The sequence below is a fragment of the Schistocerca americana genome, chromosome 1 (assembly GCF_021461395.2).
Source record: "Schistocerca americana isolate TAMUIC-IGC-003095 chromosome 1, iqSchAmer2.1, whole genome shotgun sequence".
In the NCBI taxonomy this organism is placed as follows: Eukaryota; Metazoa; Arthropoda; class Insecta; order Orthoptera; family Acrididae; genus Schistocerca; species Schistocerca americana.
The window spans coordinates 568659152-568682450 of NC_060119.1; the positions used below are offsets into that span (position 1 = coordinate 568659152).

Here is a 23299-nt window from a genome sequence, read left to right on the forward strand (position 1 = left end):
GGTGCAAAGGAGCTTTGCAATCATTATATGGGTGTCTGTGTTGTCCAAATGTTCTAAAAATATGCTCAAGCTATGACTGGTGGTAGCTGGAAATGCCTGAATGTGGGTCAAGAGTGTGGTGGTCAAGAAGTAGTGTTTAGTGTTATTTACTATAGCCCTTTCAAGATTGGTGAGGTGTGTGGTGTGTTGGTCTGTGGTTCCACAATTGTCTTCTGCATCCACTTGAATTTGCCTTAATGCCTTATTGATCTTTTCCAAGTCCCCTGTGTCGGCCATACTGAAAACAGTTTTTAGGGTTCACCCACCTGCATCTAGCCAACCCTTTTTTCCATAGGACTCATGGGACTGACTCCATAGTTTGGCATAGTTGCCAAAAAGCAGACTGCAGCAACTGATATTCCCCTAGTGTACTGTTGAACTTTGTCTGATTTTTCATCACAAGTTGCAATTTGCCAAAGGTAGGAGGCATGTTCAGAAAGTAAGTGTACTGGATTTGTATATTTTTTAGAAAAACTTTATTTTGAAAAAAAAAAGAAAAAAATCCATTACAGGCTGTTCTTGATACACTTGTTGACTGTTTTTTCTTCCCATAATTGCCATTCTGTTCAGTGGATGTGGTGAACAGTGGCACAAGCTTCTTTATGCCCTCCACGAAGAACTCTCCTGTTAGCTCCGTCCTCCACCTCATAACCTCTTTCTGCACCTGCTCATCAGCTGAAAATTTAATTCCAATGATGTGTGCCTTCAGGGAGGTGAAGACACCAAATCAGGGGAACATAGGGGTGGTTCAATATATTCCAAACAAATGAGTCCAAGAATACCTTGGTGACTAAAGCTGTGTGAGGATGGGCATTGTAATGCAAAAAGTACACTCCTCTCATCACCATTCCCCTCCTTTTATTTAAAACAGTCTGTTGGAGTTTTTTTAGGATTTCACAATATCATGGTATCCCCCTGAGGCAGGAAATTAACCAAAATGATGCTTTTTTTGGTCCAAAAACTCTGAGGCTGGGATTTTTTTACCCTAAATTGTGGTTTTGAATTTTTTAGCACATGGGTAGTTGGTGTGAGCCACTGTGATGAATGTTGTTTAGTCTCAGGCATGTAATGAGCCACCCACATTTCATCCCCAGTCACAATAGAGCTCAGAAGATCCTCACCTCCCAATTTCTCAAGAAACTCACAGGTACTACTGACTCAATTTTTCTTGTGCTGCCCTGTCAGCTGTTTTGGGGCCTATTTTGCATGCAGTTTCCAGTATCACAACATTTCTGGGAGTGTCTTGTATAAGAGTGTTCTGGAGACATTGCAGAAATTTCATTCACTGTCAATTGGTGATCTTCACAAACAGCTTCCTCAGTTTTTTTCACCAACACATTAGTCAAAATGGAAGGTCTTCCACTCCTCTGTTCTCATGGACATTATTTCTACCACCAGTAAACCTACTACACCCATTAAACACACTTCTTCTGTTCATAACACCTTCACAAAAACTTTTTTTGATTCGGCTTGCACTTTGTGTAGTTTCTTACCAACATCTTTCATGCACTGGACACTGCAATGTAAGTTTATGTACTACAGTGTTCCTCCAGTGCTTTCTTTGATCAGGGAATCCCCCTCTACCAGTCATAGTTGCCAACCTTAAAAATGTAATTTCAAGCGAGGGCTTAATTGTTACTTCAACTAGTAAACTTGAGATTAAATTTTCCTCCCTTTACGACACTGAAAGATTATAATTCTCTTCATTTGTTCAGTACAAATGTACATGTAACATTGAAACATGGTTCATTCCAAGTTTTCCTGCTGTCCACATTACAATTTGCATTTCCTTCAACTGCCTGCCAGTTCAGTTTATTCTCTGGGACACACCTGTTGTTGCCGAGTGAGTTGGCGCGATGGTTAGCACACGGGATTGGCATTCAGTAGGACGATGGTTCAAACACTTTTCCGTTACACTCTCAGAATTCAGGCAAATCTTTGACTATTCATGCTGCCCTTTTCTGTATACATTATACATTCAGTATCCTCTGATAATCTTATTTATTGCAGATATCAAACAGTTGAGCAATATTCTAGGATGAGTCACATGAGTGTATTGTAAACAATTTTGTTTGTAGACTTTTGGCATTTCCATAGAATTCTACCAGTAAAATGAAGCCCACCACCTTCTTTACCTATGACTGAACCTATGTAATTGTTATGCCTAGGTATTCGTATGAGTTGACTGGTTCAAATTGTGACTTACTAATATTGTTGTCAGAGGACACTACATTTTTTGTTGTTGTGCCAAGATAAAAATTTTACATTTCTGAACATTTAAAGCAAGTGGCAATCTTAACACAACTTTGAAATCTTATCAAGATCTGAATGAATAATTATGCAGCTTTTTCAGAAGCACTTAATTATAGATAACTGTGTCATCAGGAAAGTCCAAGGATGTTATTAATATTGCCTGCAAGGTTGTTAATGTACAATTTGGACAGCAAAGGTCCCAACACACTTCACAGGGACACAGCTGTAGTTACTAAGCGAGGTGGCATGACAGTTAGCACACTGGATTTGCATTCAGCAGGATGTTGGTTCAAACACATGTCCACTCATTCTGGTTTAAGTTTACCGTGATTTCCCTAAATCGTTTTAGGCAAATGCCGGGGTGGTTCCTCCGAAAGGGCATGGCTGATTTCCATCTCCATTCTTCCCTGACATGAGCTTGTGCACTTTTTCTGATGATCTCATTGTTGACAGGATGATAAACACTAATCTCCTCCTCCTCTTCCTCCTCCACACCTGTAATTGCTTATACACCTATCGATGACTCTCCATCTGAGGTAACATACTGTATATTCTCTACCAAGAAATTCTCAATGTAGTCACAAATTTTGTTTGATACCTTCATATGATCATATTTTTGATAACAAGTATAGTTGCGGTACTGAGCTAACTGCTTTTTGGAAATCAAAAATACTGCATCTATCCTGACTACCTTGATCCATGGGTTTCAGGATGTCAAGTGAGAAAACTGCAAATTGGGTTTCAAGTGATTGATGTTTTTGGAATTCATACCAAATGGAGTGGAGGAAATCATTCTGTTTGGATATGTTGTTAGGTTTAAGTTCAGAATATGTTGTAAGATTCTGCAACAAATGACTCTCAAAGATATTGGAAAGTAGTCTTGTGGATCATTTCAGCTACCTTTCTTGTACATGTGAGTGACTTATGCTTTCTTCCAACTATCGGTCATGGTTTTTTGTTTGAGGTCTGTGCAGTATGTTAGGGCTAAAGATGGAGCTAACTCTGCCACAGATTTGGTACAGAATCTCATTGGGATTCTGTCAGACTGTGAAGCTTTGTTCAATCCCAGCAATTTTAGGTATTTGTCAACACTGCTGACTCTAATACCAATATCACTCATCTTCGCAGTGGCATGAGAATTAAATTGGGCTATTACTCCAGGGGTTTTGTTTGTAAAGGAACATTTGAAAACTGATTTTAGTATTTCTGCTTTTGCTTTGCTACACTCAGTTTCAGTTCCTGTCATGACCACAAGTGTCTGGACATTAACTTTGGTACCACTAAAACCCTTTACACCTGACCAGATTTTCTGTGCTTTTTATGAGAAATCTTTTGACAGTATTCTGATAGCCATTGATGGCTTTTCATGCATTGCATTACATTCATATTGTATCTACAACACACACTTTCTTCACACCTATTATACTGTAGTTTCTATTTCTTTAGAAGTTTCTTTACAGTGGAGGTTCCTTTCTTACTGATTTGTTTAAATCTTAATGAATCATAACCAAAAATTTGTTCAAAAACGCTGTTGGTCACCAGCAAGTTGGTATCAGTTAAAAATTTCCTGATTCAGTAGCTTGAGATTGTAGCACATTGATAGGTAATGGTTTCTTACTAGAAGTTAAACAGATGCCTCCACAATGGTAAATGATTTGTCAGATGATGAGGCACAGTTGACCATATTATACATAACTCAGTTTCAATAATGTCAGAAACACTTAAACAAAAAGGTGGCATATTTCAAAGCATGATTAGTATTGTGAATATAATCTACTGGACATGTAACTAACTGTCTAGCTGATTTTGGAATGTAATAAATTCTCTCTCTCTCTCTCTCTCTCTCTCTCTCTCTCTCTCTCTCTCTCTCTCTCTCTCTCTGTGTGTGTGTGTGTGTGTGGGGGGGGGGGGGGGGGGGGGCGTGTGCCTGTACACTTTTTTGTAAAAGGGTCTTTTATACACTTGACTTATCAGCAGGTGTTAAGAACATTATCTGTTCTTTCCATTGCAGCTCCTTATGGGATTCGCGAAGCCACGGAACGCATAGGTTCAACTAAGAGTTACCAAATTAGTGAGGAGCATTTACAGAGCCACATCCCATCGAAAGTTGTGTATGGACTACAGCAAATTTACTGTGACCTCCTGAACTTTGCTGCAAACCACCTTGTTATAGAAGGCAGATTAGTGTGTTGGATTCCAGTAGTCAGGTGTGTAGCGATAATTAGAGATCTACTTTACTATTATTGAAACAAAATAGAAATAATGTTGTATTAGTATATGCATCAAGGGCTTATTAATAATTTTTTTTATTTATTGTTGTTAATTATCATGTGTCATTAACAACTGCTCTCACTCAGTATCTTTTCAAAATGCCTTTAATTTATTACTTATTAATAGTAATAATGATAACACTAATAAACTAGGTGATCAGGCATTTGAATTTTAGAAGACTTTTGGTGTTAATACTGCTATTACTTGTCCATATAAAAAATTGGCATTCAGTAACATAACAATTGGGCACATGTTCAGATATGAGCTACTGGTAAATATTTTAAGTTGAAGGGAAGGTGGAAAGAAAGAATTGCCAGAGCAGGTTTAGATTTCATATATATTGAAGATTGTTGATGATGTAGGTCGAAACAGTCATGCTGAAGTGAAGCGGACAGCCATATAGGGGCTGTAGTGGTAGGCCTTTATGGTGTGGTGGAATGGGGTAGTTGGAGGTCAGGATGTGAAAACTCCATCACCCCAGGGGGGGGGGGGGGGGGGGGGGGTCTGGCACTGGAGCAGTGAGCCGATACTTGGTAGTTGTCCAATGTTTCCTCATAGAAACACTATTGCTAAAACATTAATTTATTGTTCATCAATTACAACAATCTGATCATACTCAGAGAAGTCATTGACCCCAGTACATAATCTGTGTATGACCTGTGAGGAGGCAGAGCCAGCAGCAGGCAGTCTAACAGCTGGCAGTATCACAAAGTCACTGGTGATGTCGGCAGCAGTTCTGCAGTGACTCTGACACCAGCAGCACGTGATACTCCATAACGCAAATTAGAGACTGCCCGGCAGCCCGGGACATAGAATACAGAGGTGCAATGAATCACATTTTGACGAGATAGCTTCAAGCAGCGGCTATGGCTACCCACACAAGCAAAGCAGACAGCAAAGAGTTTGCCTGCACAGGAGACAGCAGTTGAAAGGCTTCATGGCTCTAGGCTTGAGCTGTAGATCTCCAGGGTTGGAGACTGACAGTAGCTGAAGTTGGGTGCCATGTGTCCCACTGATTGGAGGGCACTAAGTCCACAGCATTGGACTTTGCACCAACAGCAGGGCTGCAGCTATACTCTGTTCATTGTAAGAATAAATGTGAAGTAAACAAACACAAATCCGACAATTGGTCATAACCGTAGAATACGTACACTGGTAGTATTATGCTCTTGGAAGTAGATCCTACCTGTGTGTTAGATATCTTATTACTAAGTTACATTAAATGAAACTTCAAGATATTCTAATGTATTAACAGCCACCAACATTTTTCTTAATCACGCTGTAGCTATGTAGTTTTTATTTCAAAGATTGTGTACAGTCAAGTTTCTGTACTGTTGTGTTCTGATTGTCACACTTCCAATGCATTGTATGAAAATGGCTGAGGCTACTGCTCCATAGTGAAGCACACGTGTGGAACATGGTTAAAAAAAATGCCAAGAAATAGGGTGTTCTTAAAAATTTCCAGAAAAAAAAATCAGCTTTGAAGTTTCCTGAGGGACTGTTTGTGGTACAGTTGAGATACAATGCACACTGGATTTATGGCAGAATCGGTATTGTAATAGATTGCAGTGGTGCAGTCCAAGGATCACTGGTTCAAGCCTTGCCTTGGTCTCTCTCTCTCTCTCTCTCTCTCTCTCTCTTTACACCTACATTTCGTCATTGTAAAATCATCATTTTTTTTATGAATAATGCACATATTCTTCTTTCCAATTACATATTGCAAGCAAAATTCCTTTTTTCATTTCAAATATAAATTCTTAGTTATAATTCCCCCCCCTCCATGAACCATGGACCTTGCCGTTGGTGGGAGGGCTTGCGTGCCTCAGCGATACAGTTAGCCATACTGTAGGTGCAACCACAACGGCGGTGGGGGGGGGGGGGGGGAATCTGTTGAGAGGCCAGACAAACATGTGGTTCCTGAAGAGGGGCAGCAACCTTTTCAGTGGTTGCAGAGGCAACAGTCTGGATGATTGACTGATCTGGCCTTGTAACACTAGCCAAAACGGTGTTGCTGTGCTGGTACTGCGAAAGGCTGAAAGCAAGGGGAAACTGCAGCCGTAATTTTTCCCGAGGGCATGCAGCTTTACTGTGTGGTTAAATGATGATGGCGTCCTCTTGGGTAAAATATTCCGGAGGTAAAATAGTCCCCCATTCAGATCTCTGGGCGGGGAATACTCAAGAGGACGTCGTTATCAGGAGAAAGAAAACTGGCAACAGTCTGGATGATTGACTGATCTGGCCCTGTAACACTAACCAAAACGGCCTTGCTGTTGCGGTACTGCAAACGGCTGAAAGCAAGGGGAAACTACAGCCGTAATTTTTCCCAAGGGGATGCAGCTTTACTGTATGATTAAATGATGATGGCATCCTCTTGGGTAAAATATTCCGGAGGTAAAAATAGTCCCCCATTCGGATCTCCGAGCAGGAACTACTCAAGAGGACGTCGTTATCAAGAGAAAGAAAACTGGCGTTCTATGGATCGGAGCGTGGAATGTCAGATCCCTTAATCGGGCAGGCAGGTTAGAAAATTTAAAAAGGGAAATGGATAGGTTAAAGTTATATATCGTGGGAATTAATACACTAAACAGATTCAGAAGGATGTACGCTGCAGTAGCTACTGGGAGATGAAGGAGCTTGCACAGGATAGAGTAGCATGGAGAGCTGCATCAAACCAGTCTCAGGACTGAAGACCACAACAACAACAGTTTGTTTACCATGGCCATGGACAAAAGAAAACAAAAATAAAAACTCACTCGCTAAAACCATACTGATGAACTGCACTAATTGGCCAGAGATGTGGTTCTCTATCCCACTACAGATGCCAGGTACAACTTCTGTTACCACTTTCAGAGATGATGGTGGTAGGGCTCTATGGTGGGGGATGGAACGGGATTGGTGGATGTCAGGATGAGATATTTCACCACTCTGGGCAGGGTGGCAGTAGAGCAGTGACTGGACGCCTGGTAACCACCTGACATTTTGTCATAGAAACATCATTGTTAAAACAGTCATTTATTTTTCATCAACGACAATTGTGACAATACTTGGAGAAGTTACAGCCCCTAGGTCATAAGCTGTGTACAGCCTATGAGGAGATGCAGCTTGTAGCAGGCAGCCTGACACCTTGTAGTTTCAGGCAGTCACTGGTGTTGACTGCAGCTGTCATGCAAGGATATGAATTCCAACGGCTCATAATGTACACTGCTGCCCGGCAGTCCAGGACATAGTGCATACAATCACATCGTAACCCCTGGGTGTATAAATGCCCTCCAACAGCAGTTGTGGCTGCCTGCCCACACAGGTTGAGGCAAGCAACAAGGAGCTTTCCTGTGCAGGCGATGGTGGTTGAACAGTTGCACAAACCCAAGCTTGAGCTGTAGACCTCCTGGACAGGAGGCCAACAGCAGCTGAAGTAGACCCCCAGATGGCACCCTGATTGGACAACACTAATTCCACCAGCAGCAGGGCCTCAGCTAGCAGTAGCAGAATCTGGAGAGGGTGCTCGGTTGAGCCACATAGGCCTATAGACCAACGTAGGTCCCCCCTCAGGACTGGAGTCTGGAAAACTGTGATACTTTTGAGTGAAAATTATGAGTACTTACAAGGTCTTGGCTCATCCTTGTTTTGCTGTAGCACTGGTTTCGATCACATAAGCCACGACAAGTCCTTGGGTTGGATGTGAAGTCACTGGTGCACCAAACTGCAATAGTTCTACCTTCCTGCTGAGCTGGTGATATTTCAACTCCGGTCATTCAGCTGTGCCTTGTGACATTGTAACCGCCTGGTGTTGTAATGGCAGTCCCTGCTGTGCAGCAAGCAGCCCACAATTTAATAATGTTCAGTCAGCTCTGGTCTGACTCACCTATGCAGATTAGATGAGATTAGTACTTGTTCCATAGATCATGAATATGACACATAAGTGATTATATAAATTGTGAGGCTACAGTGAAGATCCCTAGCTCTTTAAATAAGTGTCCGCAGGATGATCTTGGATTAGCTGCAGCAATTATTCTGATTACACGCTTTTGTGCAATGAACACTCTTTTACTCAATGATGAGTTACCCCAGAATATGGTGCCATACGAAAGCAGAGAATGAAAATAGGTGTAGTAAGCTAATTTACTGAGATGTAGTTGCAATGACCCTGCAGTCTCTTACATTAGCCATTAATTTTACTCAGTTGTGCCCAATCAATTATTTGCTGTGCAATAGATGGCAAATGGTAGGAAAGGAGAGCTGCATCAGACATCTTAGGGATTAAGATCAAAGGATCAATAGTATCCATTCTTTGCTGATAGCATGTGTGTTTTAAAACAAATCAAGATACCTGAATACAGTAATACAATCTGGGTGACACGTGTGGAACTGTAACAATTTGTGGATGGTTGTTAAAACCCAAAAAATGACAGATTATGAATCTTTAGAGACACCTGTTTTTCGCAAAGCGCGAAATCCCAAAATTTTCACAATATTTTACACATTTTGCTGATAACACGAAACTATTTACTTTTAAGCCAAGTCGTGAAATAATTGACGAAACTTTGCAAAATCTCATCATTTGAACTTAACTGCGGAAATTCGATTGGAGTTTTGGTAACACAATCCGGATATCGATTGTACACCATTTCGATATATATAATATATCGACAATTCCCAAAGAAAGCAGGTGTTGACAGATGTGAAAATTATTGAACTATCAGTTTGATAAGTCACAGCTGCAAAATACTAACGCGTATTCTTTACAGACGAATGGAAAAACTGATAGAAGCCGACCTCGGGGAAGATCAGTTTGGATTCCGTCGAAATGTTGGAACACGTGAGGCAATACTGACCCTACGACTTATCTTAGAAGAAAGATTAAGGAAAGGCAAACCTACGTTTCTAGCACTTGTAGACTTAGAGAAAGCTTTTGACAATGTTGATTGGAATACTCTCTTTCAAATTCTGAAGGTGGCAGGGGTAAAATACAGGGAGCGAAAGGCTATTTACAATTTGTTCAGAAACCAGATGGCAGTTATAAGAGTCGAGGGGTATGAAAAGGAAGCAGTGGTTGGGAAGGGAGTGAGACAGGGTTGTAGCCTATCCCCGATGTTATTCAATCTGTATATTGAGCAAGCAATAAAGGAAACAAAAGAAAAGTTTGGAGTAGGTATTAAAATCCATGGAGAAGAAATAAAAACTTTGAGGTTCACCAATGACATTGTAATTCTGTCAGAGACAGCAAAGGACTTGGAAGAACAGTTGAACGGAATGGACAGTGTCTTGAAAGGAGGGTATAAGATGAACATCAACAAAAGCAAAACGAGGATAATGGAATGTAGTCGAATTAAGTCAGGTGATGCTGAGGGAATTAGATTAAGAAATGAGACACTTAAAGTAGTAAAGGAGTTTTGCTATTTGGGGAGCAAAATAACTGATGATGGTCGAAGTAGAGAGCATATAAAATGTAGACTGGCAATGGCAAGGAAAGCGTTTCTGAAGAAGAGAAATTTGTTAACATCGAGTATAGATTTAAATGTCAGGAAGTTGTTTCTGAAACTATTTGTATTGAGTGTAGCCATGTATGGAAGTGAAATGCGGACGATAAATAGTTTAGACAAGAAGAGAATAGAAGCTTTTGAAATGTGGTGCTATAGAAGAATGCTGAAGATTAGATGGGTAGACCACATAACTAATGAAGAGGTATTGAATAGAATTGGGGAGAAGAGGAGTTTGTGGCAGAACGTGGCTAGAAGAAGGGATCGGTTGGTAGGACATGTTCTGAGACATCGATGGGATCACCAATTTAGTATTGGAGGGTAAAAATCGTAGAGTGAGACCAAGAGATGAATACACTAAGCAGATTCAGAAGGATGTAGGCTGCAGTAGGTACTGGGAGATGAAGCAGCTTGCACAGGATAGAGTAGCATGGAGAGCTGCATCAGACCAGTCTCAGGACTGAAGACCACAACAACAATGACATTGACTATTCCAAAGACATTCTACAGTGTTCTGGTGGTGTATTCGGTATTGCGTGTTGGAAATTGTTGAGGATCGCCAGTGCATTGAGTGTGGTATTTTCTGTTTTGTTTCCGTGCTACACGTGATTAGTATGGTAGTGACAGTTTTCGACTGAGAAAAGGTATTTTCGTCAGAAGGATTTTATGTTTTCAACAAAAGTTGGAAGATACTTATGTGCAAATACTGCAATGTGGGTGTTGAGTGGCACAGAAGGACACGTGCCTGAAACACATTAATAACATTTCTTCCCGTAAGAAGAACAAGGAGAAGGCACTAACAACTACTGGTATAAAAAGACAAGCTACGCTCACGAAAGTCACTGCGGCGGCAAAACAAGCGAAAATCGAGAAAGAATAATTCATTTTATCGACTACTCGAGCTTTCATTGAGGCTAACATTCCGATGGAAAAGTTGATCATCCGAAGCTGAGAGAATGGATGAACAAATACATACCAGGTTTGTGTAATAATTAATTTACCGTCTGCTAATCGCATCTAAGATTAGGTAATCTCGATAGCCAATAATTATTGTTGGTCAGAATAGGCTTATATTAAAAATAATTTTTCCTCAAGCACCCTCTTAAAAAAAGTCTTACAATTGGGTAATGTGGTAATTTAATTCGTTACATAGTACTCTAATAGCAGTTCCATTGACATTTTTAAAGTGCTGGAGACTTACCCTCAGCTGGAAGACTACGGGAAGGTTACAGATCTCGAATCATCAAAGAAGAAGGGGAAATATTAAAAGGAGCCGTGAAAGACGAAAGAGTTTCAGTTCTTTGTGATGAAACGACAGACAGAAAAGGGCAGTGTGTGTTCGTGGTTCTGATAAAAGTGCTTAGTTGTGGCGATGGTGCAGTTCAGAAATTATTTGTCGGGGGAGTGAAAGTTATTGCAAATGAAAATGCTACAGAATGTGCACAAGCAATTATCAGTGTAATACAGAAACTTGAAATGTAGTTTCTATAACTTCAGATTCAGCCCGTTATATGGGCAAGTGTATAAATGCAGTTAAGGTTTTAGTTTCAGAAGCGTTATTACACACACACAATGCTGGGCTCATGAATTAAATTTGGTTGGCAATGTGTGGGCTGTGGAACTTTGTGATTTGAACCATTGTGTTTTGCAGACAAAACACATCTTCCTTAATACCCGAAAGAGAAAGCATGCATACATTCAGTTGTTGGCTCAGAACTATGTAGGTGTACCCACAAAAGCTAAACTTTTCCATATTCCTGTCATCATCAGGTGGAACTCGTGGTTTGAAAGTGTCGAGTACCTTGGAGAATATCTCTGTGATATAGTAGAATTTGTTGAAACTGTTGAAAATAAGAGTGTATCTGTCAATTACTTTAAAGTTTTGACTTCCGCTGAAGCAAAAAAAATAAATAAATAAATAAATAAATAAAAAAAAAAAATCAATGCCTAGCTGTTTTTCTTGTTGAGCACTGCTCAAGATGTTGCAATTTGCTGCTGACATTAGAGGGCTCCAAGATGCCGTTAATTCATCTTCTGCGGTCTAAGCTTGGTGACCTTGCAAAGAGCTTAAAGTTACCAGAGGAAGCATTTTTTTTTTTTTCCGGGACAACCTCAGAAAAACTTCTTAAACTGCCAGAGCATATGCAAGTACAGTTAACATCACTCTTCCAGTCTGTAGGTAGAGCAAGTCTTACAAAACTGAACCACTTGATGGAGTGTGATACAGGAAAAATTGTCATTTCTTCTATAGGTAAATTGTTTAATCCGAGAAACATTATAAAAGTCAATTTAGACAGTGCTGAAATCTCTCAGCTGATAAAGAAAATTTGCATTCTACAAGAACTTCCAACGTCAGAATTTCTTGTACCACACACATTGTTTAGTGATTTAGTAGTTAGTTCTTGTAGAGAAGGTAAAGAGGTTGATGTGATTGGTATTAATCTTTCGCTGAAAGCAGAGTATGGACTTTTTGTGGAAGCTGCAGTGAAGGCTTTGTGGATCCCAGTCAGTAATGTTGATAGTGAGAGATCGTTTCCTAGATATTGCAATATAATGTCTGACAGGAGATCGGCTCTGACTCCCAGTAATATGGAAGTCATGGTATCCTTCTCTTTCTCAGACTGACTTGTGTGTTGTGTACATAGACTAGGACAGGATAAATGTTTTCCAAACTTTCATGATTTGTTATTTGTGTTTTAATAAGATTTATAATTTTTATGCTTTCTCAATTTATGTAAAATAAAAGATTTTTCACTGCAAATGTGCCGTATATGTATTTCCTGTACCTTTCAGTGCTGAAAAGTGGAAATAAAATTTAGGGAAATTATTGACGAAATCGAAAGAAAACTAGCGAAAAATATACCGAAATAACTTTTTAAAAATGACGAAATCGGGCAAAAATTTTCACCACAAACAGGTGCCTCTATGAATCTTTAACTGCTGCAACCAGCATTTTCAGAACTGGCAGATAGTGTGTTAAGAGCCAAAGGCCAGACCGAAGAAGAGAAAAAATACCATTAGGAAATAGAGTGAAAATTGATCTTATCTACATCTACATTTATACTCCGCAAGCCACCCAAAGGTGTGTGACAGAGGGCCCTTTACGTGACACTGTCATTACCTCCCTTTCCTGTTCCACTCGCGTATGGTTCGCGGGAAGAACGACTGCCGGAAAGCCTCCGTGTGTCCTCGAATCTCTCTAATTTTACATTCGTGATCTCCTTGGGAGGTATAAGTAGGAGGAAGCAATATATTTGATACCTCATCCAGAAATGCACCCTCTCGTAACCTGGACAGCAAGCTACACCGTGATGAAGAGTGCCTCTCTTGCATAGTCTGCCCCTTGAGTTTGATAAACACCTCTGTAACGCTATCACGCTTACCAAATAACCCTGTGACGAAACGTGCCGCTCTTCTTTGGATCTTCTCTATCTCCTCTGTCAACCCGACCTGGTACGGATCCCACAATGATGAGCAATACTCAAGTATAGGTCGAACGAGTGTTTTGTTAGCCACCTCCTTTGTTGATGGACTACATTTTCTAAGGACTCTCCCAATGAATCTCAACCTGGCACCTGCCTTACCAACAATTAATTTTATATGATCATTCCACTTCAGATCGTTCCGTACACATACTCCCAGATATTTTACAGAAGTAACTGCTACCAGTGTTTGTTCCGCTATCATATAATCATACAATAAAGGATCCTTCTTTCTATGTATTCGCAATACATTACATTTGTCTATGTTAAGGGTCAGTTGCCACTCCCTGCACCAAGTGCCTATCCGCTGCAGATCTTCGTGCATTTCGCTGCAATTTTCTAATGCTGCAACTTCTCTGTATACTACAGCATCATCCGTGAAAATCTGCATGAAACTTCCGACGCTATCTACTAGGTCATTTATACATATTGTGAAAAGCAATGGTCCCATAACACTCCCCTGCGGCACGCCAGGGGTTACTTTAATGTCTGTAGACGTCTCTCCATTGAGAACAACATGCTGTGTTCTGTTTGCTAAAAACTCTTCAATCCAGCCACACAGCTGGTCTGATATTCCATAGGCTCTTACCTTGTTTATCAGGCAACAGTGCGGAACTATATCGAAGGCATTCCGGAAGTCAAGGAAAATCGCATCTACCTGGGAGCCTGTATCTAATATTTTCTGGATTTCATGAACGAATAAAGCGAGTTGGGTCTCACACGATCGCTGTTTCCGGAATCCATGTTGATTCATACAGAGTAGATTCTGGGTTTCCAGAAATCGCATGATACGCAAGCAAAAAACATGTTCTAAAATTCTACAACAGATCGATGTCAGAGATATAGGCCTATAGTTTTGTGCATCTGCTCGACGACCCTTCTTGAAAACTGGAACTACCTGTGCTCTTTTCCAATCATTTGGAACCTTCCGTTTCTCTAGAGACTTGCGGTACATGGCTGTTAGAAGGGGGGCAAGTTATTTCGCGTACTCTGTGTACAATCGAATTGGTATCCCGTCAGGTCCAGTGGACTTTCCTCTGTTGAGTGATTTCAGTTGCTTTTCTATTTCTTGGACACTTATTTCGATGTCAGCCATTTTTTCGTTCGTGTGAGGATTTAGAGAAGGAACTACAGTGCGGTCTTCCTCTGTGAAACAGCTTTGGAAAAAGGGTGTTTAGTATTTCTGCTTTGTGCGTGTCATCCTCTGTTTTGATGCCATTATTGTTCCAGAGTGTCTGGATCTGCTGTTTTGATCCACTTACTGATTTAACGTAAGACCAGAACTTCCTAGGATTTTCTGTCGAGTCAGTACATAGAATTTTACTTTCGAATTCACTGAACACTTGACGCATAGCCCAACTTATGCTAACTTTGACATCGTTTAGCTTCTGTTTGTCTGAGAGGTTTTGGCTGTGTTTGAATTTGCAGTGAAGCTCTCTCTGCTTTCGCAGTATTTTCCTAACTTTGTTGTTGAACCACGGTGGGTTTTTCCCATCCCTCACAGTTTTACTCGGCACGTACCTGTCTAAAACGCATTTTACGATTGCCTTGAACTTTTTCCATAAACACTCAACATTGTCAGTGTCGGAACAAAATTTTTCATTTTGATCTGTTAGGTAGTCTGAAATCTGCCTTCTATTACTCTTGCTAAACAGATAAACCTTCCTCTCTTTTTTTATATTCCTATTTACCTCCATATTCAGGGATGCTGCAACGGCCTTATGATCACTGATTCCCTGTTCTGTACATACAGTGTCGAAAAGTTCGGGTCTGTTTGTTATCAGTAGGTCCAAGATGTTATCTCCACGAGTCGGTTCTCTGTTTAATTGCTTGAGATAATTTTCGGATAGTGCACTCAGTATAATGTCACTCGATGCTCTGTCCCTACCACCCGTCCTAAACATCTGAGTGTCCCAGCCTATATCCAAAATGAAATGTTGCTTTTACAAAAAATTTCCAGCAAAGCCAATTAAAGTACCAAAATAATGGTACGGGGAGATCAAACTTTTGGAGCCATAGGATCCTCCTTCAGGCCAAGAATAAGGGAATAGGTTGAGAATGACAGGTCACTCAAAAGCAGGGATAAGAGAGATTTAGGTTTCTGAATAAAAATGTAGTTACTGGTCAGGAGAAAGAGTAAGAGATATGGTGTGTACCTTTTGAATGCGTCAAGTGTACACTATGAATACTTTCACCAGTTGTATCAACAGCTCAGAAATATTCCAGAGTAATTTTTCAGACAAATACAAATATGCCCATGAACTTTCTAGTTCATTTAATATATTATTGAACCATTAATAGCTACACAGGTAAGATTTGGCCCATTGTTACTGCGGAAGAGCAGTTGGTACTCACTCTGTCATAATAGTGATTGAGTTTTTATCTACATCTACTCCGTGTACTATATTTGCCACATGGCGATTTTTGTCCTGATATTTTACTGTGTAATAATTAATGTGAAGACAGACTACGAGAGATAGAAGGGAGTGGAAGCAGATCGTTGATGCACAACGTGGTCTACAGGGCCTGTGATCGCCGAGAAGAGAGAGAGAGGATAATTATTAGTTAGCAGAAACAGTGATGATAATTTCCAAAATTATTATATCTAACATTATTCAAGATGAAGTGGTTGATGTGTTACATATGCCTCTGGTCTCTGGTTCCAGTATTCAGAAACATCTGAAATAAATGCCTGTTTAAAATTGTGACCCCGAGTTCTCTCTCTTTAAATTATCTTCAAAGCTCATTGCAAACACTATGATTATCTGGTGCCTGAAAAAGCTCAAAGCAAGGAGCTGTTCACTTAACAACAGCACAGCTAGAGTGACCTTAAAGAGCCATTCACAACACAAGTTTCATGACTGGCAGCAACAGTTATTGCTTGATTTGCAAGCCCTATGCTTCTCTGGCTGTGATCAAGGTGAAAAATAGGACTGGTAGTGATGCTTGGGAGGTAACATACATACTGGAAAAATGAGATGATAATTTTTAAATGACAAATGGTACAAGGACTGATTATGAAAACAAATTTGTACTGACAATCTGGAATTGTGTTGTATAAAGATGTACAGGAATGTTGAGATATAGTATCACTGAAGAGGTCAAAGAAGTCTTAATTAAAATGAACACTATTGTTCTTCTGTTTTGTGGTGTTGCCTGAGCTGCTCTTTAAGTAGTGCGTGTCTGAATAATTCATGACAAAATTTGTAAATTTTATTGAAATAAACTTCAAGAAAGTTTGAAACATTATTTAAAAACCAGTATGCAAATATAATCAGTAACGGAAAAGAAGAAAGCACAGCTAAAAAGTCCGATTGCCTTACATTAGGATTGCACTTGGCATAAATTCATTATTACAAAAGCGGTAAAACCTGCCATCTTCCGAGGAAAGGAAAACTTTGAAAAGATAATCTTTATTGACTGCCAGTTATAATCCCAGCTGTGAGACCAGTGAAAATACAACGAGGGATGTTAAAACCAACTTTAAAGACAAATGTAAAAATATATTTTATTTCTTTATAATATTAATCTTTCCTGAGAGGAAAGCCATTTCTTTCTGTCTACGCATAATAATATAAATATGTCACTGGCAACCTCACAGAGACTGTACCTGTAACAGAAAATTTTATATGAGTAAATGTATGTAAAATAGTTGATTGTTCAGACAATAATTAATGTAGTTTTCTGTTCTGCATACATGTCATGAATTGTATTATTCAGAGAAAGAAAAACACACACACACACACACACACACACACAAAGGGATGATGAGATGTGTAAGGATTATTTTTATAAAATGTAACCAGAATGAATATGTGCAAATGGACACACAATTGACGAGTAAGGTAAGACAAGGCACAATAATTATCTGCCTTTAGTTAGGCAAACACAGTATAGCTAGATTCTACAGCAGTAGATGCTGTCCTTTCTGTACAGTTGATGTAGTAGAAATTTTCAGCAAATTTTAATTTTCTGTAATGGTGCAGTTTGTGCCAGACCGAATACTCTAGCTGAAATGTCGGCATCTGGTTTCCATAAAAGAAGTAGCCATCGTGTTTTACGTGAATTAAGTACAAGAGATTTCTATTAGGTCCAAGATAAGTGCAGCTCACAGTGTCACTAATACTAGTGAACATAGTTCATATAAGCAGTAAAATGGAAATGGTAGAAAATAGAGAATGGACGTATTCCAAGCACCCAGGAAACAAATAATAAAGGTATGCAAACAAAAAATGATTTTACCATAAATAGTAGTCATGACCCAAATTTTGTGAGGAGATACTTCCACGCAAACAATAGATGAATTAGCATCACAGTCAACACCAGGAAGTATTTTTTGTCAAAGCAGTTTGGAGAGAGGTGTTATAAAAGAATCCAGAATTTTTTGCAGTCCAACATTGCGAGAACAAAATATGCTTATGGGCAGAAGGACATCACAAATGTGAAGAAATACTATTTCATCTGACCCAAGTGGCATGAATGAGATGACACAATTTTAGAAAAGTTTGTTATAAGTATGGTGAATAATTTCGATCAGGAACTTATAAAAAATTTACGAATATGTTGAACAATTTTGATGAAAAATTTACAAATGCGTCAAAAGATTTTGATCAGAAATTTTCACAACTACTCAAAGAACAAGAAAAAGCTACTGATAGGTTAAAAGAGGTGACTGAAAAGTATTTGCATATTACCCGTGTCAAGTTAACGAAGACTATATCCGCAACTCAGACAGGTGTTTCAGAACTACAGTCAGTTTGCAGTGAACACGCCGATGAAGTGAATAATCTGTTGGAAGAGTATGGGTTTACGAAAATGGACCAAAAACATGTTGGCACTGATGTAAAGAAGTTGAATGACCACGTGGAAGTGGGGGCCTTAGACAGTGACACCACACTCATGAGAAAGTTTGTGCTGTGTTATCAAACTTATAGAGACAAAGATGAAAAATTTATCTCCAAAAAGGAAAGTAAAATTGTTACTGAAGTAGAGGCAGACATTAAAGCTACCGTACAACAAATTTATTCTGAACTGGTCACTGGCAGAGTTAGTTCGAATGAAATGACTACTGTTGATGCAGGGAGCATGTAGGAGAACTTAGCAGAAGAAAGAGAAAATACATTTTCACCTTTGCAGGTTCACGATGCCACTGAAAGAGATTTTAGCACATATAATCAGTCAACTGGCAATGCCAATAACAAGCCAAGTGAATTACCTCCCATTACCAAACATATGAGTACCACACACACTGGGAAAAGGACCCTGTCTTTCATCAGTATTGGTAGTTGAAATCATCTTAAAGTATTGCCATTTTCAGGTGTTTTCTACAGAGTAAAACTAGGTTCACCCAGTAATTTCTTATAAGAGCATTCCGTAATGTACTGTGACATAGCTGGACCAATTCACAAAACGTATGTAGTGTGTGTGGAAGAAAGTTGTCAAACATATGATCATTTTGAACAAGCCTTTCTAGACAAATTTTGGTCTGCCTGAGTTCAGGAAAGATTACGACGACAAATGTTTGACCTGCAGCCAATTGAGAGTAAACAAGGGTGATAGCAAAAATATTTTGAGGAATATATAAATAAAATGAAATCCTGGAGCAAACCTGTCTGTCATGTAGATGTGCTAAAAGTTTGAAAGCTAGGTTGCCATTGAACATCTGCTAAAAATTACTCACAACACCAGAAACAAATCTTGATTTGTGTTGAGCTCCATTGACTTAATGTATGAAGGATGATAAGGTCAAGGAGACAACATGAGCATGCAGTCAAATTTCCAGGGCAATGAGGACATACAACCCAGTAATAACAACAACAACATCCATGGCTGGCACCATCACAAGTCACCACAGGACAGTAGACCTAGAAACTCTGGCTTTCGAAGAAATAACAGTTATCAAAATAAAGGGAATCATAGATATAAAACCGGATACCAGAACCTACCCAGTTATGACAACAGGGTGGGGTACAACTGGCAAGGTGCTCCAGACAATAGGTGAGTAAACAATGAGACATATAATGAGTATAGGGCAATGAATTCTGGTCCGATACAAAACACAGAGGTCAGAGAAGAGGATCAAGGTTTCCACAGTAATTGGGATATTAATTGGTGCAATAGAGAACATGCTGTGTGTGTAGTTGAATTGGTGGACAATAGTGATGTTAATCTGCTGCTGCTGCCACCAACAGAAAACACTGATAAGTCACACTAAAACTGAGGGAAGTAGTGGGGCATGCAAAGTGAACATGTACACTTTATACATATGTAAATATTAATTTTAAGTTAAGTTTTAAGAAAATGGACTAAGAATGGAAATATGAACTATTATACACAAAAATCCAAGCGGCACTATTTTATGAAATAATTAAACCCATACTACTTACAGATATGTACCCTAATATCTATAAATAGCAACCCCAATAACTAAGCCGGCCGAAGTGGCCGTGTGGTTAAAGGCGCTGCAGTCTGGAACCGCAAGACCGCTACGGTCGCAGGTTCGAATCCTGCCTCGGGCATGGATGTTTGTGATGTCCTTAGGTTAGTTAGGTTTAACTAGTTCTAAGTTCTAGGGGACTAATGACCTCAGCAGTTGAGTCCCATAGTGCTCAGAACCATTTGAACCCAATAACTAAAAACACTATAGCCAAATGCAAAGATTAACATTGGGGGGAATCAGTAATAAATTTGAGACATAACACTACATTGCACTATTATGATGCACCCATGATATAATTAAATGAGCAATATTCTCAAAAGGTAATTTTTACTGGTGACAAAATCAATGACTTCTGCAAGCTATCCTGCCAATACAAGAGTTAATATGTGAACTCACTAGGGTGAACTTCATCAGTATAACTTTAATGTTAGTACTTGTGGACTGTGTAAGACATAAGAAAAATGTTTCAAACGAGTGGGAAATAATGCATTCTAAACTACAATGCATGAAAACAGTACCACCTATGCAAATTTGAAATAATGTTTTGAAACAATGTAGTGTGAATACATGTCACCAATTTGGAGTCATCAGTGTAGACATGTATATATTGCAAGTACTAAGAAGGTAAATGTTACGTTACACTAAACTATCCATTTTAATGTCTGTTTCAGTGACACATGTTTTGATTGTAGTTTGGTCGCCTCTTTCTATTTGTAGAACATATATTATTTTGACTCTTATCTCAATTTCTGCTACTGAAAGACATCTTCTAAGTAGATATACGAGGGTGGTTTGAAAAGTTCTCGGAACAGAATAAAAAAAAGGTTCTACATCACTGAAACTTTTTCTATTTTTCAATGTAGTCTCCTTGTAGATTAATGCATTTGCTCCAACAATGTTCCAGTGCCTTGATCCCATCTCGAAAATGACTTTCCTCCAGCCCTGCAAAACAGTTGTCAACTCTGGCTATCAATTCTTCGCTTGAAGTGAATCTTCGTCCACCAATAAAAATTTTCAGTTTTGGGAAGAGATGGAAGTCTGACGGAGCCATGTCAGGTGAATAAGGCGGGTGTGTGAACAATTCATACCTAAGTTCATGTAATTTTGCCATGGCGATGGCACATGTGTGTGGACGCACATTGTCTTGATGCCCAAAGATGACTTTCTTCCTCACTAAACCTGGCCTTTACTTTTGTATCTTTTGTTGCAATTTGTTCAGGAGGTTAGCATAGTATTGTTTGTCCAGTGGAGAGAGAATCTACAAACAGAATCCCCTTCACATCCCAGCACACTGATGCCATGAACTTTCACACCCAAGGAATTATCTTTGCTTGCTTTAGTGGCAGAGAATCAGCACGTTTCCACTGCTTTGACTGTTGTTTTGTCTCTGGCATATAGTAGTGCACCCAAGTTTCATCTGTGGTCACAAACTGTCACAAAAAATCTTGATCGTTTCTCTTAAAACAGGCCAAACATTTTTCAGAAATGTCCATTCTCATGCGTTTTTGATCCAGCATCAAGAGTCGTGGCACCAATCTTGCAGATAATTTTTTCATTTCTAATCCTTCCATTAAAATGTGATATACCCTTTCAGATGACATCTGGCAAGCATGAGCAATTTCACGCACTTTCAGTTAGTGACACATCTTGACTGACCACTGTGCGGATCATCATCTAAGCTCTCCTGGCCAAATTTAAATTCATTTATCCACTTGGCAACAGTTGAATATGAAGGAACAGAGTCCCCCAGTGTATTCTGGAAATTGGCAACTTAATCATTGCTCAAATCTAGATTTTTTTTCCATCTTCACAAATCACTACATGGGAACAACAACAGAGCCACATCACCACCACAGCTCTCTTCCAAGAGCACTGATATGGCATGTGTCTACAGGCAACAGTCCAATGAATATCACGTGAACAACTCATTGCGTTAGTGCTGACGTCTCTTGGTGATTCCGAGAACTTTTCAAACCACCCTTATAGTTGTAAACTCTTCCTTAGAAGCTGTTGAATCTTGCTGGAGGTGTGTGTACTATAGATATTTGGTTAAGATTTTCTCATAGCCAATGTGGTATTAATAACATGCAATATGTTCATTTGCCTACAAAATGAGAAACCATGAATTAGCTTACTGTCCCTTGAGAAAATTGCTTGATACGGTATACTGTGAACTACTACATCACATGAAAAGCGTGGAATAGATAACAAAGAGAACTATGTGATGAAAGTATAATAAATTGAACTTTAATGTACCTTTATTTGCAAAGAGTTGTGTAAAATTGTATATGGAAGGTGAACTTGTGACTGTTATCATAATATTGAGGGAGAGATAAATGAGACCAATGTGTAATCAGCAGTCTAAGAATAGAAATCGACAGCCTGAAGTCCGAAAATATGGAACTGAAGTCGAAGCGAAACATGGATCCATTGCTTAAAGACAGACAGAAGGACAAAAACTTTCGTGAGAACGTGGCTACATTGGTGCAAAATGACGCTGATAAATCATCAGAATGGAAGGTAGTACACAACAAGCGTCAAACAATCGGCACTAAAAATTCGTGTACAGCAAATGTTTCGAGGTTCGAGAATGTACACAATTTTGGTGTACTTTGTTCTAGTAATAGTCTCACTAAAAGTGAAAACAATCGTAAGAAGAGTGTGCCGATAAACTATCGGAGAAAGGTTAGGTTTGATCTTCCAAAGCCACAGCAATGAAAGTGGCAGTGGTGTGATCCAGTCTGCTGTGAGTGAAACATCAACAAATTGTTTTCACATTTTCGCTGATAGTCATGGTAGAGGCATGGCTGATATAGTGAAAAGCAGTTTTAATGCTGCCGATGTTTGTGGAATTGTGAAGCCAGGTGCTAAACTTCAAGAAGTTGTAGCGGGGTGTGATCCTGAAAAAGTAAAAAACGAGTGTGTGATCTTAATAGGTGGCTCAAACAACGTTGCCTGCAACGAAGGGAATGATGCCATACAGTCGCTCAGGAAGAAAATATCGGCGCTTCATCAGTCTAAGGTATTTGTTGTGAACATTCCAAAGAGACATGACTTAATTCCACAGTCCTGTGTAAATGAGGCTATCTCACAAACGAACTCTAAGTTAGCAAAGTTGTGTAAGCATTTTAAAAATACTTTTGTTGTAGATGTAAGCAGTTTTGGACGAGAATTATTTACAAGACACGGTATGCACCTGAACAGATCAGGAAAAAAAGCATTAGGTACCCTCTTAAAAACAAAAATATTGGAAGAAGTCCACAAATGTACCCCAAAGTTGGAACCAATCGCACTTGAATGGCTCCAACCATCAAGTCAGACTCGGTTTCAAACTCAAA

At 39.4% G+C, this 23299-nt stretch overlaps 1 protein-coding gene across 2 annotated transcripts in view; it reads left to right on the forward strand.

Annotated features, from left to right (window-relative positions):
- LOC124606560 (tRNA (guanine(10)-N2)-methyltransferase homolog) overlaps positions 1 to 23299 on the forward strand; it is a 196526-nt gene that overhangs the window by 137358 nt on the left and 35869 nt on the right. For both annotated transcript variants that reach the window (XM_047138554.1, XM_047138547.1), the window contains one exon: positions 4304 to 4499. In XM_047138554.1, the coding sequence (XP_046994510.1) occupies positions 4304 to 4499 (196 nt within the window). The remainder of the gene's footprint in view (positions 1 to 4303; positions 4500 to 23299) is intronic.